Raw genomic sequence first — 20273 nt, forward strand, 5'->3', positions numbered from 1 at the left:
CATTAGCCAAAGGTTTCAAGAGATATGGGGTAAAAGGTATATGTGGTTAAATTGCAGATCGGCCATAATCTTATTAAATAGTGGAACAGGCTCAAAGGGCTACATGACCTACTCCTGTTCCTATTGTCACAGACAGAATTTGTGGGGGGTTGTGTTGTTAATGATTAATGCGCTTGCATGTGAAAGATGTAGGTTGTTACCCTCAGAGTGATAGTCCCAATTTAAATAGACCCAGCAATACACTCTGTGAGTTTATGTTTTAAATGTGCAGGTTATTTCTTGTTATACACTTTCCCCAAACATCTAAAAGCAATGTTTCACTCACTGGACTTACACACCCTGACCCACACAGGATACAGATGAAAATACTACAATTTATGATTGTCTCAGTCTCTTTTATAGCAGGCCTGTAGTTTCCTGGATGAGTTAGGCTTTATAGTTGAAGTGAAGGTCTTGTAAAGCAGACGATTCTCAGTAAGCTGAGAGGTTTCCTGTAATCGAATATCCAGGAGGTTGGTTCTCAGATGAACTTCAAGTTGGAGCAGGTTGGGGGTGTCCACCTCCTTGGCTTATTTATTACCTTCGCTGCTCAGATGCAGCTGGTTTGATGGCTTTCTGTCTTGCAGAAAATCATCTTGCTGTTAATTTAAAAGCAAACAGAAAGCTTTGCTGTCTCATCATGTGACCATTTTCAAGGCCAATGTCCTTTTCCAAATATGGTGGGCGGTTAGATCCATAATAAATCCTGTCTGGTAGCTTTCACACATGAGAGTTTGAGACAGTTTGTGTCTTTGTATCTGAATGACCCATTCAATTTGGAATGTCCCTTTTGAGGCAGGATTAGTTTCAATGCACAAGAGAAATTGGGTGATTGTAGGTGGCGATCATTTTGTAGCCTTTGGTGGTCAGTTTTTAAAAATATAACAATTAGTTTGAAATTCAGAATATACAGAATAACACTGTGAAATCCATTCATTTCCTTGCTGGTCTTCTGGGCCAACAACTAGACCCATGCAACGTTGTTCTGAGTCAAAGGTTTAAAGATGGATAAGAATTGTTGCTCCCTCTGTTGCTTTTGTGTTTCCCCTTCCTCCTCTATGAAAGCACACTGATCAACAGTGTAGATTTGAAGCTGCATCAGACTTGGCACTGCAAATTAAGGTTACCTTAGCACTAAGTTACTATATGGCAACAATATGTCAGAGTACATTAACAAAGATCTTTCTGCTTCAATAGTTGGACAGGTGCTATACAATATTTCCTTGACAAGAGACAGCCCAGTTGTGGTAGATTAAGTATAATAAGGATTAAATACAAAATGGGGGAGCAGAGAAAGAGCTTTATCCTGCATGTGGCACACCCAAATGAAATACAGCATGAAGGAAATGTATACCCAACAGAAAAAGAAGTTTAGAATTTCCCGTAGCTGACATACATGATATAAATTGAATTCAAAACAAAAATCCTTGTGTGTTTCAAATATTATTTTTGTAAATGAGTTCCAAAAGCCAACAAAACAAGTTAATTGGCAAATACAAAATATTCCGGATGTTTGAAATCCAAAATAAAAATAGAAAATACTGGAAGCCACTCAGCAGCTTAGGTAGCAAATTCATTGGCAATGTTTACATAGCAATATGTAAATTCCAGATCTGTGAAAAGAGGCATTATTTAAAACCATTTTCTCATATTTTCCTCCCATATGTTGCATTGCACTTATGAATAGCATTTGGTAGAATCGTCACTTACTGGGCCAAATACTGCAGTGACAGCACCAAAAAAGCAAATTGCAGATTGATTCCTTTTTCTCTTCTTCAGCACTCATTATGTATGTTTCTCACCAACACAGCTGCAGTTTAAAATATCCTACTTTTACAGATTGTGATAACAATCTGCCTCTGAATTGTGGTCCATAATCTTCCCTTTAAAGAAAACTTGAAGGGAAAATAAATCTCATATTTTACAGGCTCATCTACTTTGTGTTAAGTTATTATAGCATTTCTTTAATGTTGCTGGAGTTTGCTTGTTATTTGTCCAGTCATCTCCAATGATGGGAGTCAAAAACTTCATTGTTACCATACACTCCTTGATGTTATCCCTTTTGAATGGTTAGATGTAATTTTCTGTTCTTTCTCTGTGGGCCTAGACTCGGGACATTATTCCTCAAAAGAGAATTTATATTGAGAGCACTTGTTCTTCCATGTCCCCCACCCTGTCAAGAATGGTGTTTCTCTTTAAAAATTGCTTGGTATCTTTCATGTGCATTCAGTCAGATTCTCTTCATTTGTGAACATTAATCCTGTATCACCGTACCGTCTAATTTTCAGTGAAAATCTTATTGCCCTACAATAATTGCACTTTTTATGTTGTCTTTTTCTCCCTACTCTGTTTTGTACTCTTTAGAGCCATGGGGTGATATTTACAAAATAAGGAAAAACTTGCTTTTATGTGGCACCCTTCACATTCTCTAAACAATCCATATTAATTGCCTACTTTTGAGAAGCAGTTGTAATTGTGTGGTCAAGTGTTTTAACTAGTTTGCACACAGTTAACACCTCTACTGCAATGGAAATATGAGCCTAAAGCTCGTTCTGAGATTCTAGACTTGCTATCACCAGTTGACTGAATCTGAGGCCTCTGACAATCTTGCTGCAAGTTTTTAAAAAATTACATTTTCAGGATGCATGCCTCACTGGTAGTCAGCATTTGCTGCCCATTCTTAGTTGCCATAAGAAGGTTATGATAGATCATCTTCTAGTCCCTCTGTTTGTGGTTTGATGCAATTTGAATGGCTTGCTACTCATAAGAATAGGCCATCTGGCCCCTCGAGCCTGCTCCGCCATTCAATAAGATCATAGTTGATCTTTTTGTGAACTCAGCTCCACTTACCCGCCCACTTACCGTAACCTTTTATTTCTTTACTGTTCAAAAATCTATCTATCTTTGCCTTAAAAACATTCAATGAGGTAGCCTCAACTGGTTCACTGGGCAAGGAATTCCACAGATTTCCAACCCTTTGGATAAAGAAGTTCCTCCTCGACTCAGTCCTAAATCTGCTTCCCCTTATTTTGAGACTGTGTCCCCTAGTTCTAATTTCACCCCGCCAGTGGAAACAACCTCCCTGCTTTTATCCTATCCATTCCCTTCAGAATGTTATATGTTTCTATAAGATCCACCCTCATTCTTCTAAATTCCAATGAGTATAGTCCCAGTCTACTCAGTCTCCCCTCATAAGCTAATCCTCTCAACTCTAGAATCATCCTAGTGAATCTCCTCCAGTGCCAGTACATCCTTTCTCAAGTAAGGAGACCAAAACTGTACACAATATTCCAGGTGTGGCCTCACCAGCACCCTATACAGCTGCAACATAATCTCCCTGTTTTTAAACTCCATCCCTCTGGCAATGAAGGACAAAATTCCATTTGCCTTCTTAATTACTTGCTGCAGCTGCAAACCAACTTTTTGTGATTCATGCATAAGGACACCCAGGTCCCTCTGCACATCAGCATGCTGCAATTTTTTACCATTTAAATAATAGTCCACTTTGCTGTTATTCCTACCAAAATGGATGATCTCACATTTAGCAACATTGTACTCCATCTGCCAGACTCTTATCCACTCACTTAAACTATCTATATATATTTGCAGACTTTCAGTGTCCTCTACACATTTAGCTCTATCACTCATCTTAGTGTCAGCGAACTTTGACACATTACACTTGGTCCCCAACTCCAGATCATCTATGTAAATTGTGAACAATTGCGGACCCAATACTCATCCCCGAGGCACACCATTAGCCACTGATCGTCAACCAGAAAAACACCCATTTATCCAGCTAACCTGCTGCTTTGCTTCCCATTAACCATTTTACTTCCTGTAGTTTTACCCCCCCCCCTCCCCCTTTGCTCGTTTAAAGTCCTTGAGACCTCCCTGTTTATCCTTTTCGCTAGAACACTGGCCCCAGATCAGTTCAGGTGGTGACCGTCCCAATGTTACAGATCCCTCCTGTTCCAATACTGATACCAATACCCCATGAAATGGAACCCCCCCTTCCCACACCACTCCTTTAGCCAAGTATTTACTTCCCTAATTTTCTCATCCCTATGCCAATCTGCATGTGGCTCAGTTAAGACCCTTGAGGACCTGTTTTTTAATTTTGTTTCTCTGTTTCATAAGAATTAGCAGCAGGATTCGGTAATTCAGCCCCTCAAGACCATTTCGCCATTCAGTACCATCATGGCTGATCTCCTTTCAGCCTCAACTCCACTTTCCTGCCCATTCTCCATAGCCCTTCAACCCATTACGAATTAAAAATCTGTCTATCTTCTCAACTTTATTCAATGTCCCACCATCCACCACACTGAGGTAATCAGTTCCACAAATTCACAATCCTTGGAGAGAAGTAATTTCTCCTCATCTCTGTTTTAAATTAGCTACCCCTTAACCTAAAATTATGATATCTCGTTCTAGATTGCCCCACAAGAGGAAGCATCCGTTCTAGTTTATTTTGGTCCATTTTTCCCACCAAAATGGATGATCTCACTCTTATCCATGTTAAACTCCATCTGCCACATTTTGGCCCTCTCACCTAACCTATCTATATACATTTGTAAAGTTCCATGGCCGACACGGTAGCACAGTGGTTAGCACTGTTGCTTCTTAGCACCAGGGACCCAGGTTCGATTTCCGACTTGGGTCAGTGTCTCTGCGGAGTCTGAGACATTCTCCACATGTCTGCGTGGGTTTCCTTCGGGTGCTCCAGTTTCCTCCCACAAAGACGTGTTAGATGAATTTCACATTCTGAATTCTCCCTTGGTGTACCCGAACAGGTGTCGTAAATGTAGCAACGAGAGGACTATTTTAGTGTCATCTGCAAATTTGGCTATAGAATCTTCAATTCCTGCATCCAATTCATTAATATATATTGTAAATAGTTGGGGCCTGAGGACTGAACCCAGTGTCACCCCACTAGTTAAATATTGCCATCCAAAAAAAGACCCATTTATCCCGACTCTCTGTCTTCTGTCAGTTAGCCAGTTCGCAACTTCCGGTGGCGACACGAAGGTGGCTCCTGCTAGAGTCTTTGATTTGTGGACTTTTAAGCCCAGTTTCAGGGGTAGTTTTTGATGAGTTGGTGTGGGAAGTTATAAGGAGTTTGAGGAATGTCGAAGTCCCAGAAGGTCTTGGAAAGAAGGGGGTGAGTGAAAGTCCGGCAGAAATAAAGATGGCTGGGGCTGGGTCGTTGTGTGGGGCTACTCCCACTACGGTTGAAACTCTGACCGAGGTGATGTCGATGGAGTTTGAAAGGTGCTTCAGAGGGAGGTGATGGTTTCACTTAAACAGTGGGTCGAGGATGCGATTGCCCCGATCTAGATGACAACGAGGAAGACGTCGGTTGAGGTGCGAGAGCAAGGAGAGAAGTTGAAAGGGGTGGAGGAGGCACTGTCGCAACGACCAGTTCACCTCGATGGGCGAAGAGCTGTGGAGGGTGGTGGAGGTAAACCAAGGATTCACAGCCAAGGTGGAGGACCTGGAGAACAGGTAGAGGAGGCATGATTTGAGGATCGGGGGTCTGCCCGAGGCCGACCAAATACATTGCAAAGGTGTTTGTCGAGGGGAGGGGGAAGAACCCTCCTGCTATGTGTTGGACAGAACACATCAGTCGCTCAGGTCGAAGCCTAAAGCGAATGAGTCAGCAAGGGCGGTCATAGTCCACTTCCACCGCAACACGTGAACAAGATGTTCTTGAGCTGGGTGAAGCATAGAGGAGAAGTGAAGTGGGAGTGCATTGGCATTCGCACATAGCGAGATCTGACGCCGGAGTTGGCAAGAAGGCGGGCAGCCATTGGATGGGTGAAAACAGCTCTGTTTGGCAGCGAAATGAGGTTCAGAGTGGGCTATCCAGTGAACTGAGAGTGACTCAATTCGAAGGACTTTTACTTTGAAACAGTGGAGGTGACGGGGGCGTTGGTTAAGGCTGAAGGACTTGGACTGAGATGAGAGTTGCGAATTGGACTTTGTTGGTGGGGGCGGGAAATGTTCTTCTTATCAAGTGTTTTTTCCTTGGATGGGGTTTTGTTTCTGTCTCTTAAATGGGGGGAGTATTTACATGTGTTCTTGTTTTTCCTTATGGGTGTGGTTTCTTTCAGTCTTTTGGTTTGAGGGAGGTGGGTTTATGGGCACCTGGGGCAGGTTACTGAGGATGGGGAGGGCTCTGCGAGGGGACACCGCGCTAGCAAATGGAGATTGACTCGTAAATGGGACTGTGGTGGGGGAGGGGCCCCGGTCATTAGACCTTGGTCAAGCAGGTTTCGATGGATCTGGGAGGTGTGAACGGTGGGGGGACGGGATCAATACTGGGTGAGGTGTTTGCAAGAGGAAATGGATGGGGGATTCTGGGAGGGGGAGGGGATCGACGTGAACAAAAGGATGGGGTACGTCCAGCTGGATGGGCGGGGCCCGGGGCAATGGTGATGGCGGATAGGAGGGACAGGGGGTGAGAGTTACCTGGTCAAGTGGTGACACGGAACGTGAGGGGGTTAGTGGGAACCGGTGAAGAGAGTGTGAGTTTTTGCATATTTGAAGAGTTTAAAAGCTAATGTGGTGATGGCGCAAGAGACCCATCTCAGGGTGAAAGACAGATGAGACTTAGGAAAGGCTGGGTGAGACACATGATCCATTCGGGGTTTGATAGTAGAGCTCGGGTGGTGGCAATTTTGGTGGGTAAGCGAGTTAGGTTCCAAATGGAGAAGGTGGTGGTGGATCAAGGGGGCAGGCAAGTGATCGTTACGGGTGCGTTGGAGGGGAGGCTGGTGGCGTTGTTGAGCATATATGCCCTCAATTGCGATGATGTGGGGTTTGTGAAGAGAGCGCTGGCTGCCACTCTGAATCTGGATACCCATGAGCTGATAGTGGTGGGGATTGGAACCGTGTTGGAGCCGAGGTGGCCAGGTCCCAGTCGTGCTCGCGGTCCCTGTCCGGGGGGGGGGGGGGGGGTCGTTGGTCGGGCTCATGTGGGAGAATATTCAGCAATTGTGATCTCGGATCACACTCCGCATTGGATAGACATGGTACTGGAGAGGGGCCTCGAAGCCGGGTGGAGGATGGATGTGGGGTTATTGGAGGACTGGAGCTGCTGTGACAAGGTAGGGAAGGTGATTGAGGAGTATGTGGGGTTTCATTGCATGGGGGAGGTCTCACCGTCGGTGGTCAGGGAGCCTCTGAAGGCGGTGGTGAGGGGGGAGGTGTTCTCGTTTAAGGGCAAGGTAGATATGGAGGAGAGGGGGGAACGCCAATGGTTGGTAGAAGAGATTTCATGGGCCGCTCCAGCGCAGTGCTACCCCACTGTGGCCTGGAGTATCGGGTCTCGGAACGGACGCCGACGCTGGAGTAAAACACTCCAGTTTTTACGCCGGAGTCGGCACTTAGCCGCCCGATGGGAGAATCCCATCCCACAATTTTTCCACAGTTCTGCAAGTAAGTGACATTTCTCCTGTTTTATATACAGTATCGTGCATTTGGCTGTGAAAAAAAGATATGATTTTAGTGCAGAATTATTTCAGAAAGCAGCATTCATCAATTTTTAGTTAATTATTCCCTATCTCGATTAGTTGGTAGTATTCAAATATGGAGTAGAGCATCCAAATTTGCATATATTACTTTCAATTCTTCAAGATTGGATTTTCTTATACTAAAGAATTAGATTGATTCTCATCTCTTTTACGTTTACTAACCAAAAAATGTAAGCTTGCAGTATTTTGAATAAAGACATTGAGTGTTATAGTTGATTCTCCCAATTTTCTTTATGTTGCCAGTAAATTGCAGTTTCCATAGCTGAGCCCAACGTTCAATGTGTTAATGGTCCATAGGTAAGCCAGTGTTCTTTATGGAAAGAAACAACATGTCCTGTACCTTTTTGGTTATGCATCAGAATTAGCATGGGATATCCATTTTATGTTCTGATTTTTTTATGATACAGACTAAAATAGCTGAAAAACATTTTCACAAAATAAGATGTAATCAATAGATTCTAGCGCTTCTGTTGCAACACTATTTTATATTGTTTATGAAGTCTAAAATGTCTAAGTATTTTTGTTTGTGAATTTTTTTTGTTCCTAAACTGTGAACTTTGTGTTTCTTGCATGAAACCCACCATGCCTACTCCAGTGATATATTGTTGAAACTAGATAATTTAAAAACAATCACTAATGGTTTGAGGAAAATGTTCATATATTATAGATCCTTAGTGTAAGAGTCCTTCCTGTGTGATCCATTGTTCCCATTTATTTTATTATTTTGGTCCGTGGAGCTATAATCAGGATGTTCCTTTAAGCAGAAGACTCAGTTGAAACAGCCTGCTTATCAGGACACTGCATTCCCAATTTTCCTGTTTGAAGAGAAGAAGCCAGACTCTTCGGCCCTGGCTGGACCTGGTTTTGGAGGAAGTTGGTTGGAAGGTTAGCTGGCAACCAGTGGGTTGGCCAGGGGACATTGTTCTGCTTGACAGCAGTCACTGATTGGTTCCTGCGTGAGAGAATTTAGCAGAAATATTTCACACTTGCAAGTGGAAGTCACACTTTCACTCTCTATCACTCTCCTGCTTGCTGAAGTGAAAGAACTGCTTTATTGTTCTGAAAGCAGTGAGTGCCTGGCACATCCTTTGCTGTGAACCTGAAATGATGCTGAGTCTGCAGAGAACGTAGACACCCTTGCCAGAGAAAACTCCCAAGCCTAGAAGGAAGAAATATCAAATCAAAAGCTGAACTTCAGAAAAATACTAATCGGAAATCATCCCAGTGCTTCAAAGATCTTTATCCTTTTATTTTAATTAATATATTCTTTCCCTTTTCCCCCTCTGTGTTGTTTGTCTATGTGTGTAGAGAGAGTGGAGCAAGTTAGATGGTGGGTAGGGGGGAGTGTTGGGAAAGGTGTATTAGATAGTCAGTTACATTTTCTGTCCTTTTCATTATAATACTGGATATAATAAAAGGCTACTTGTGTTGTAAAATTACAAACCTGGTGACTGTATTTATGGGCTCAACCAAGGACCACAGTATTATGAATAAAATCTAATTTCACCTGTGTTGCCACTCCGGTCAAGTCGGGCTGGGATTGATCACGCACTAGCCCAGGGTGTCGTGACACTGGTTGGAAAGTGGTTAGTCAGGCCAAACAGGGAGGGTTGTTTGGTGAGGCGGTGATACTTACATTTCATGTTAATGAACACCAACCCCTAAAAGGAATTAGTGCCTACTTGTCTCTAGAATGCATATAAAATACATTTCCATACATTATTTAAGAAAACGTCAAATGGTGGAACCGTGGTTAGTATTGCTACCCCACAGTGCCAGAGACCCGGGTTCAATTCTGGCCTTGGGTGGCTGTCTGTGTGAAGTTTGCACGTTCTCCCCGTGCTCGTGTGGGTTTCCTCTGGGTGCTCCGGTTTCCTCACACAGTCCAAAGAAGTGCAAGTTAGCTGGATTGGCCATACCGTATTGCTCCTTGGTATTCAGGGATGTATAGGTTAGATGGGTTTAAGGGGATAGGGTGGGATAGGGTGCCCTTTCAGAGGGTCGGCGCAGTGAATGGCCTCCTTCACTGTAGGAATACTATAGTAATAATCTTTATTGTCACAAGTAGGCTTACATTAACACTGCAATTAAGTTATTATGAAAATCTCCTAGTTGCCACATTCCGGTGCCTGTTCGGTACACCGAGAGAAAATTCAGAATGTCCAATTCATCTAACAAGCACGTCTGTCGGGACTTGTGGGAGGAAACTGGAACATCAGAAGGAAGCGGGAAGAACATGCAGAATCCGCACAGACAGTGACCCAAGCCAGGAATCGAACCTGGGACCCTATGGTTGAGGGTTGTTGCAGGTTACAACAGGACATTGACAGGATGCAAAGCTGGGCTGAGAAGTGGCAGATGGAGTTCAACCTTGATAAATGTGAAGTGATTCATTTTGGAAGGTCGAATTTGAATGCTGAATACAGGGTTAAAGGCAGGATTCTTGGAAGTGTGGAGGAACAGAGGGATCTTGGGGTCCACGTACATAGATCCCTCAAAGTTGCCACCCAGGTTGATAGGGTTGTTAAGAAGGCGTATGGTGTGTGGGCTTTCATTAATATGGGGATTGAGTTTTAGAGCTGCGAGGTTTTGCTGCAGCTTTACAAAACCCTAGTTAGACCACACTTGGAATATTGTGTCCAGTTCTGGTCGCCTCATTATAGGAAGGATGTGGATGCTTTGGAGAGGGTACAGAGGAGATTTACCAGGATGCTGCCTGGACTAGAGGGCATGGCTTATGAAGAAAGGTTGAGGGAGCTAGGGCTTTTCTCACTGGAGCGAAGAAGGCAGAGAGGTGACTTGATAGAGGTGTACAAGGTGATGAGAGGCATGGATAGAGTGGATAGCCAGAGACTTTTCCCCAGGGTGGAAATGGCTGTCATGAGGGAACATAATTTTAAGATGATTGGAGGAAGGTATAGGGGAGGTGTCAGAGGTAGGTTCTTTGCCTAGGGTGGGATAGGGTGCCCTTTCAGAGGGTGGGTGTGTGGAATGCACTGCCAGCGGAGGTGGTGGAGTCAGAGCCATTACGGACATTTAAGCGACTCTTGGACAGGCACATGGACAGCAGTAAATTGAAGGGGTGTAGGTTAGGTTGATCTTAGATTAGGATAAATGGTCGGCACAACATCGTGAGCTGAAGGGCCTGTACTGTGCTGTACTGTTCTATGTTCTTTATGTTCTATACAACAGGGCAGTGTTCAGCACTTACCACAGGAATTACAAGACTAAGTTGCAGCAGAGCAGCTCAAAAGACTTAGAACACCATCTCGACCTAAAGTGTGTGTTGCAGTCTATAGAATACTAATTTTCCAATTTTTATAATGTATGCAGTTTTGTATTGTTTAAGTTTCCTACTTTGCAATAAACCAAATGCAACTGTGTCATCTTATGCAAAAGGAATTTATATGGAATGACTGAGCCTTACTTTATGAACAGTTTTTAAAACATATGGGGCATCAGTTGAAAGGAGTTCTTAAATTTTATTTAGTTTAAAGCCGGAATTCAACGATTTCTTTTGACCTCCATGTTGAAATGAGGTTGGATGCAATATGAATAAAAATAATTAACTGTGTTAATTATTTAAATCCATTTATGAATTTTTTCTATGTGACATGATGGCACACTGTGTGATCTTTAAATTAGTTCAGAGGTGCAGTGTTAATTGCCAGCTAGCATGTAAATGTAATGTAAATGTCGCCACAATCTCAGGACCATAGGCTGCTCTCCCGTTTCAGAGCTGACTGGTGGTGATTTAACCTGAGGGTCACCACACCTTAGGCAATGGACAAGGTTGAGAAGGCGTGACCTTCATGGATAACCTCAGCTGGTATGAGAATTGAACCCGTGCAGTTGGAGTTGCCCCACATCACGAGCCACACAGCTGACCTGATTGGCTCTCAAATAACATAATGCATTCCTGCTTGTATCAATCGGGTAATGTAGTGTGGAAATAAGATTAACATAAATTATTATAGATTACAGTTTTGTTCATTAATAATGACATTAATTATAAGTGACAGTTAAGTGCTATAATACCAATGTATAATTTGGAAATTATATTTTAAGATCGTGTTAAAACTGGCAAATTGTCATTTACTTTTTCTCAAATTGTCTGCCGATAGCAACTTTTTAGTGACAGCTAGCCCTGACAGGAAAATCAAGTTCTGGGATCTCAGAAGAACATACCAACCAATCAATGAAATCAAGCGATACTTGAACACTGAGGTCGCTTGGTTGCTTCCCTGGTGCGGAGTTATGGTGGCGCAAGAAAATTGCTATGCTGCGTAAGTTTCAATTGCCTTTTTAGCCAAGATGTGTAACACTGATTTATGTGACAAAAGCCCAACCATCTTCAGCTGCTTCATCAATGACCTTCTCTCCATCATAAGATCAGAAGTGGCAAGTTACATTTGCGCCACATCAAGTGCCAGGCAATGACGATCTCCAGCGAGAGAATCCAACCATCTCCCTTGTCATTCAATGACATTACCATCACTGAATTCGCAACCATCATCATCCTGGAGATTGCCATTGACCAGAAACTGAACTGGACCAGCCATATAAATACTGTGGCTACAAGAGCAGGCCAGGGGCTGGGGATTCTGCAGCGAGCAACTCACCCCCTGACTTCCCAAAACCTGTCCACCATCCACAAGGCACAAGTCAGGAGTGTGATGAAATACTCTCCAGTTGCCTGGATGAGTACAGCTCCAACAACACTGAACACCGCCCAGGACAAAGTAATTTCTTTGGCTTCCCTTTTGCCATCTTATTTTTTTTCTCTCCAAGAATAATGAGTCTTTGGAATTCCTTAAAATATGGTGAAAGCAGAGCCTTGGAATATTTTTAATGCAGAGCGAGATGGATTCTTGACAAGCAAGGGGGTGAAAGGTTCTCTGACGAAGGTAGGAATGTGGAGTTGAGGTTACAATCAGATTAGTCAGCATATTATTGAAAAGTGGAGCAGGCTCGAAGAGTCAAGCGGACTTCTCTTAATTTGTATGTTAAACATTCACTTCATCCACCACCGATGCACAGTGTTAGCCGTGTGTGCCATCTAAAAGATGCACTGCAACAACTCACTAAGGCTCCTTCGATAGTGCTTTCCAAACCCGTGACCTCTACCACCTGGAAGAACAAAGGCAGCAGATGCATGGGATATGCAAGTTCTCCTCTTTAAGCCACACGCCATCCCGACTTGGAACAATATTGCCATTCTTTCATTGTCACTGGTTTAAAATTCTGGAACTCCCTTCCTGACAGTGCTGTGGGTGTACCTACACCATATGGACTACATAGGTTCAAGAAGGTGGCTCCCTTCAAATTACAGGTGGGCAATAAATGCTGACATCCACATCGCATGAAAGAAAATAAAACCTCTTTCCTCCATTAAGATGCTCCTTAAACCCTACCTCTTTGAGAGTACTTTTGATCATCTACCTTGATATCCCCTCACATGACTCATGGTCAAATGTTCTTTTACAACACTCCTGTAAAGCGCAGTGGAACATTTTAGAATATTAACTATAATGCATAAATGCAAGTTATTTAGTATTGTGCTGAATGGATAAAGATGTGTAATTTACGGCTTAGATGAGCTCAGAAAGTTTCATTTTCATAATCTTTTATATTGTATTACAATCTTCAGGCAGCAATTTATGTTGCATACATTAAATTTAGAAATTTAAAGGATTAGTCGTCCCATGCTGTGCCAAATTTCTCTGAGTATAGCTGTCTGACTCAACTTTAAATTGAAGATACAATTGGAACTTTTCATTCCCCATCTATCATTTTAACGATGAAATTAATGTACAATATTTGTTAACCTGCTGCATCTCTATGATTTTATTGAGCTAGATTGGGAAGGGGAAAAGTTATTGAAAGATGTATCATATTTATTAACTCCTGTATAAACGTGAATAACATTTACAGTATCCTGTAGCTTTTGGGGAAGTAGAAAATCTGATCTGGCCACTAATGATGACCTGAAGACAGACAGTTATAATGAAAGTTAGTTTGTCTGCCATTAACATCCTCAGACCTATCAGCTAATTTATTTGTTCAGACAACATATATTCATAGTATCAACACCAGTCCTAAGAATTGTTTCTTTTGCAGGTTTGGACTCAGTGGAATTCATTATGTGGATGCTGGTTTTCTTGGATTTAAGCCATATTTTGCTGCTCCAAGAGCAGGAACAGTCTGGGTAGGTTTGTTTATAGTTTCATGGTAAGTTAAGAAAAGTATATTTAAAGCAGGTAAATAATCTAAATGGGGTATGGAAGCAAAGGATCTGGGAGTACAAATACACAAATCATTAAATGTAACAACCAAGCTCAACAGGTCGATTTAAAAAAACATGCAGTAGACTACTTTTCAAATTAAAAAATAATTCTAAACTTGTATCGGACCTCACTTAGACCACACCTGGAGTACTGTGTACAATTTTGGTCTTTATGTCATAGAAAATATATTAAGGCATTGGGAAGGGTGTAAAAAAGATTTACAAGGATGATAGTGCGGGGGTATACCATTCAGGTTCATAAAGAGGCTGAGTCTCTTAACTCCTGAAAAGAGAAGTTTGCAGGGTGGCCTAATAGAGGTTTTCATATTATGAAAGATTTAAATACAATAGACATCGATAGATTTTTCTACTTATGGAGGAGAACAAAACTAGAGGTGATTAGTATAAGATAGATACCAATAAATTAACTGGAAAATTCAGAAGAATGGTGAGAATGTAGAACTTTGTACCTGAGGGAGTCGTTGAGGCGAATAGAACAGATGAAGACATTTTTTAAAAAGCAGGTGAGATTTTTTTTCCTGGTGCAGGGAAATTGTCTGTTTAAGCGCTGCTCTGAAGATTTGTACCATTCAAAATGCATTAATTAGAAAAATGTGTGAACAAAGTTACTTTGTGTTTGTGGGCCCTATTAAAAGTCATTAATGGCGAACGGTGTTGTATTCTACACCTGCAAAGTCAAATCAAAAATGGTGTTTTCTTCTAAGTCAGACCTGATGTGAGTTTAGTTACTGGGAAGAGTATTGATGCATCTATTGTTCAGGCAACCGTTTTGGTGTGTCTTGACCAGTTTCACAAATCTCTGCAATTGCCATATAAGCAATGGTTTTAAAGTCAATTTGGCAGTGAAAATAAGAAAACCAAATGATACACATGTAATCCATGATCTCTGGATCTCCCAGAGTGCTTTACGCCAGTGGTGTATTTTTTCTGAAGTACAGTCACTGCTTAAATGCATGCTGATAAGTCACTTTCTGCAACTTTACCCAGTGGCAATTTCAGTTTCCAGTGTTTTTCACCATTTTAAAATATTTTTAGAAATCTCTTTTGAGTAAGTGTTCTCCACCCCTGCTGCAATTTTCTAATATTATCCCTTTACTCGCTCTGCTTGAGCTGTTACATCTTCAACTAGGAAAGTAGCTATTCAAAGGAGTTGCTCAGAAATAGTCCCCCCCCCCCCCCCCCCCCCCGCATTAAATTTCAGACCCCAAGAGACACCATAACCTTATTCAACATGATTGAAGTTGGAAATTCAGCAGATTGGGAAATAAACTTTCATTATTGGGGCAGGAACTTGTATCCCCTACTTAATGTGATCTTCCATTTAAATTATTGATATAATACACTTGATAATCTGCCTGGTTCCCCTGCTATTCACAGCATCTGATATTAGATTATAAAAGTGTCTAAAAACACCTATGTTTTTGAAATATTTCTCCTCGTTCAGTAAAAAGAAGTTCCCAACAGCTGTCTTTCGATTTTCTACGATGGTCTATTTCTTAAAGATCCTGTTCTTATTTATTGTTTGCAGAGTATCTCTGGCTCTGATTGGTTAAATACCTGTGTCTCAGGAGACAATACTGGAGAAGTGATGGCAGTGATCCTTCCAGACTGTATGAACAACACGATGAATATCAAGCGACCAAATGAGCGTCGTTTTGTAAGTATCTATTAATATGTTGGCTGTGTCTGATATTTAAGACACTTGATTTATAGTGTCTTATTCTCCGGCTGCATTGCACCTGACACAAATCCCGATATGTTGCGAGAATTATGGGAGAGGCCTGAAACGAGATTTATGGCAGGTGCCAAACAGTTTCTGATGCTCCTGGCCTGTTCCTGCTGGCGTGATCTGGTTGCCCTTGCTGGGCATGAACCGGATTAGCATATTGTTACAGATGCCTGGTCAGGTTTCAACAGTGCGTAAGAGATTGGACCAGACCCATAACATTTAAAGCGGAAAGATAGATTTAATCCAGGATTATATAAGAAATTGGGCCTGGTTATTTTATAAAGAAACTTAATTAAAACAAAGAAAAGAAAACTATATTTAAACTTCAACTCTAATGCTAACAGATTACTTGTAGTTTCTTAACCTTAAGACACTAGTTTACATTAAACATCACTTTTAACAGAACATGCAGCTCTCATGCCACTTACACAGTAAGACAAAGGCAATACTTGCACTAACGAAGTAACTTTACTTCTGTTAGGGACATTTGTTCAAAACCCTTTTCCAAAGCCTGTCTCAGTGGCAACTTTCATGACTTCTCTAGGTTGATTTCCAAAGCCTTCTCCTGTACCTGTTCAAAAGAGGATTGTTTTTCTCTCTAAGCTCCGGCAGCCTACCAAACAAAGGTTGTATGGGCTTTCCAGACTTGAACCTGTCATCGTTATCTTGGCTTTTTGATGGTCCACGCCGTTTATACAAAAGAACGGAGCCATGGTATTGATTTGCAACTAACCTCCCATTGATGAACAGAGAGGCTATCAGACTCTGTAATGGGCTAATGGCTGGACAGACAGGAGTGGCCCGAAGGACAATGGATCTGAGGCATCCTGTGTGTTTCCACTAACGAGTTTAAGTCTGACTGAGACAATGTAACTCGGCCAGGTGTGGATGTATCCTTCTGACTCTGTACTCCCTCAGTCGGTTTAACCCCTAAATTGCCTGCTACATCTTTGATATAATTTCTAAACCCTATTTCCTAATATCTCTCTTGCATAACAATATTTAAATCCTCATTTAAATAAGCAGGATCTGTTGTACGCCAAATTCTTCTGGCTCCTCCACTTCTCCCAGCTGCTGGTGCAACATGAGGCTGGAGCAAATCACCATTGGTCTCCACAAAGTGAGACCAGACGTGATGACCACCCCAGAGGGGGGGCTCAGAGGCCATTGTAGTCCCTGGGTGGTCGGGGACATAGATTACATAGATTACATAGAACATGGTGGACAGTGTCATCCTGGAGTGGGGCATGAAGGGAATGGAGTCTGAAGTGGGCATTAAGGGGTGGGGCCTGAAGGGGGTGCATTAGGGCATTAGGTGACCCCATAGCAGGAGGTTGTTACCTTGGGTGGGGGATGCTGGTACCAAGGAGGCCTGATAACTGCGATTGGGGGGTTGTTTGTCAACGAGAAGGGGGGAATGTGGAGCAGGGCACTGTTCACTCAAAACTCCAAGATTTTTTTAAAAGTGTGGGTAGATTGTGATCTGGATCATGCCAAACCACCCTCCGGCAATCTCACCTCATTTCCTGTCGGAGACAACATTTAAAAGTTTTTTTGAGAATTGCATCCTGTATCTAACAAATATCTGCAATGTTCCACCTTTCAAAACATCTAAAAGTGGAGATCTTAAGGGGCATAATAAATAATAATAATAATCGCTTATTGTCACAAGTAGGCTTCAATGAATTAACTGTGAAAAGCCCCTAGTCGCCACATTCTGGCACCTGTTCGGGGAGGCTGGTACTGGAATCAGCTCAAGAGGTGTTTCAACTTCAAATGTCACAAATCTGATTATTTATTAAATTACCAATCAACTAGCTAAATGTAAATCAAAAGGATCAATGAGGAAAGCATCTAGTTTGAAATTAAATATCTCCCTTATTGAATTGCAATCGTGCTGATTCACTATTATTTTTCTGCAGCCTATTTATAAAGCTGACCTTGTTCGTCACAATGCTACCATTGGCATTTCAACTGCCAGCTCAAATCAAGAAGGGAAAGAGGCCAGTATCCAAACAAGTTCTTCGGAAATGGAGAAGGAAGATTTAAATCCCAGTTTTGTCACTGAACCAAAGACTTATAGTGATACAGTGAAGAAATACTACATAATATTTGATGATACCGACCTGGTGAGTAAAAATAGATCTGAATCCGATTTACATTATGTCTCTCCAATGCCATGCTATGAAACATTCGCAATTGGCCTATATAATCTGCAAACTGCTTGGGTCTGTGTTCGCACGTACGTATGCACTCTTGTGTGTGTCTGTGTCTTGGAGTTTTGAGTGAACAGTGCCCTGCTCCACATTCCCGTAACAGCCTTCCCGAACAGGCGCCGGAATGTGGCGACTAGGGGCTTTTCACAGTAACTTCATTTGAAGCCTACTTGTGACAATAAGCGATTTTCATTTTCATGCAATGTCCTCCAACGTGCCACTTGATGTTGTTCTGGTGGTTTTGGACAAGTTTCTAGTTTTTGCTATTGGAGCCACAGCAGTGAACATTTTTCAAAATGTATTCTTAATATTTTATTTAAAATGCATTTTGTTGTCAGCAGTCAATGGAACATTTTTATAAAGAAATATATTCCCATACACATAGGGAAGGGAGTACATTGGATGCAGCCCATTGACCAAGCTGCTTTAGTTGAAGTGGTTCAGCTGCACAAAACATAATATAATTAATCTTATCATATGGAATTCTTCACCTGCAATCAATCATCTGCGTATACAGTCTAATCACTATCATAATTTGGATTTGTGAGTAGGGTCTAACTCTGATTACAACACTATGGAGTAAAATGCTCAACCTCCATAGAAGAGGGAAGCTGGCACTATCAACTAGGCTGCCTGTTGTACAACCTGCCAGATTTCTCTTACTGATACCATAAATCTTGCATCTCCATTGAAGTTTTTAAAACATTACCCCTTGAATTTAGCTAGCTAGTTAGAACTTTAAAAAATAAAATTTTGAATTAATCAAGGTGAGCGATGTTAGTTCTGGGGATAACAATTCTTGGAGAGGTTGCCCAGAAGTTGACAGCAAGACGGAACTTTTTTGTGCAAAAAGAAGGAGCACTGATTGCCCCACAAGAATAAAATTTTAAAAATTTGGCCCATTTTTGGGGTCGCCTGCAGCCATCCCTGTTTAAGCTGCTCCACATCTGGGACTTAATATTGAACTAAGTTTCTTGCCTCTTTGAGGCATGAGTACTGGCCACCCATTTCAAGATCTGCACAAAATTCATGTTGGGGTGTGTTGCTAACTTTGCCTTAGTTCAATTGCTCTGTTTTATTACCTTCGCTCTTGAGTCGTCAGGTATCTTTATGATACTGCCACGTGGTTCAAGTCCGAGTAATGATCAATAATCCAATACACCGATTAGTAAGGTTTAAATCAAAGCACATTTATTATACACAGTAATCGCTACTCATGCACAAATTCTATGTCTAAGCTACTTCTACAACTAACAGGCATATACTTAACTTGGAACTGGCCCACCAGGTCAGGGAAACAAATTGCCTTTCGTTCGGGTCCTGAGCCTGCGGGATTCGAAGTTGGTACAGATTGGTAGCTAGGAGCACCTATCTCGTAGCAAGCGTTGAATTAAGACTTACGGGTTCGATCTTCACTGCTCCGATCACGGTCAATGTTGGTTCGTTGTTGCTGGGTGACCCGGGCAGGAAGAATAGCTGAAGAGGAGCTGCTGAAGAGTGATGAGCTGAGGAAGAGGTGGAGAAGAAGAGAGCGATTTGAACTTGGGGCTCAATTCTTATAGTCCCAGGGGCTTCCCGCCTCTCTGGGCGGACCCTGTACCTGGTCCCAAGTGATTGGACGTTGTCCCAATCGCTTGGTTCGATTTTCTCCAATGCTGGAGCGGTTCCCTGATCGATGGGCGGTCTTGACGTGCTCGTTCACCTCCTTTTGTGTAGGCTTCTGCTGGCGCCGAAGAGTCTGGTTTTGCTTTGTGTGTCTAAATGTTGCTTATTGTTCCCGGGGATTGCTCATTAGTATGCAGATGGCTGTTGTTTTGTTATGCTGATGGTTGCTGGTATCGATATTGTCTGGCCTTTCCAGAGGTGAATACACAGCCAACCTGCAGCTGCTGGTTTTTGTCTTGTTGGCTGATTTTCCCATCAGCCTTTGCCGTTCGCCATTTTGAATCGGGAGTTGGCCATTTTAAGTGGCTACAGGTGGGCCATGGGCAGCTAGTGAGGTGAGACTTCATTTTTTGAAAGCGCACTGTTGGTAGTCTACCATCTCATTTTCTTGCACGCACATCCTATGTATGGCAGGCAAATGTCAATGTTCCTTGGAAAGCTGTTTTAATCAATTCTACCAATGGGAACTGGTAGTGTAGGCAGTGCGTGTAATACTGGGGCATGGATATAGGCTAGGTTATGGTGTGTGTATGGTAGCAAGTGGAATGAAGCAGTGGAAAAGAATGTTTCATATTAGGAGTGGAAAATATAAAAATGTCAGTGACTTATAGACAGCAGTGATTGTGGAAGTGAGAAGAAGGGCAGCTGAAGATGTGGATAAGCATAAATAGGACTTTGAAGGGGGGATGGAAAGACAGGGAAGATTTCTGTGAGCACAGTGAAGTGGATCAAGTTAATCAAGAGTGCCTGGGACTGAAATCCCTCCGTACTGTCTTTGCACAAGT

At 42.3% G+C, this 20273-nt stretch overlaps 1 protein-coding gene across 2 annotated transcripts in view; it reads left to right on the forward strand.

The window, feature by feature from the left end:
* gtf3c2 (general transcription factor IIIC, polypeptide 2, beta) overlaps positions 1–20273 on the forward strand; it is a 151784-nt gene that overhangs the window by 103369 nt on the left and 28142 nt on the right. For both annotated transcript variants that reach the window (XR_011940701.1, XM_072499005.1), the window contains exons 13-16: positions 11696–11857; positions 13692–13779; positions 15407–15535; positions 17530–17736. Coding sequence is in view for 1 of the 2 variants with exons in the window: in XM_072499005.1 (XP_072355106.1) it covers positions 11696–11857; positions 13692–13779; positions 15407–15535; positions 17530–17736 (586 nt within the window). In the remaining variant the exon portion in view is untranslated. The remainder of the gene's footprint in view (positions 1–11695; positions 11858–13691; positions 13780–15406; positions 15536–17529; positions 17737–20273) is intronic.

This window comes from Scyliorhinus torazame, chromosome 4 (genome assembly GCF_047496885.1).
Source record: "Scyliorhinus torazame isolate Kashiwa2021f chromosome 4, sScyTor2.1, whole genome shotgun sequence".
NCBI classification, from domain to species: Eukaryota; Metazoa; Chordata; class Chondrichthyes; order Carcharhiniformes; family Scyliorhinidae; genus Scyliorhinus; species Scyliorhinus torazame.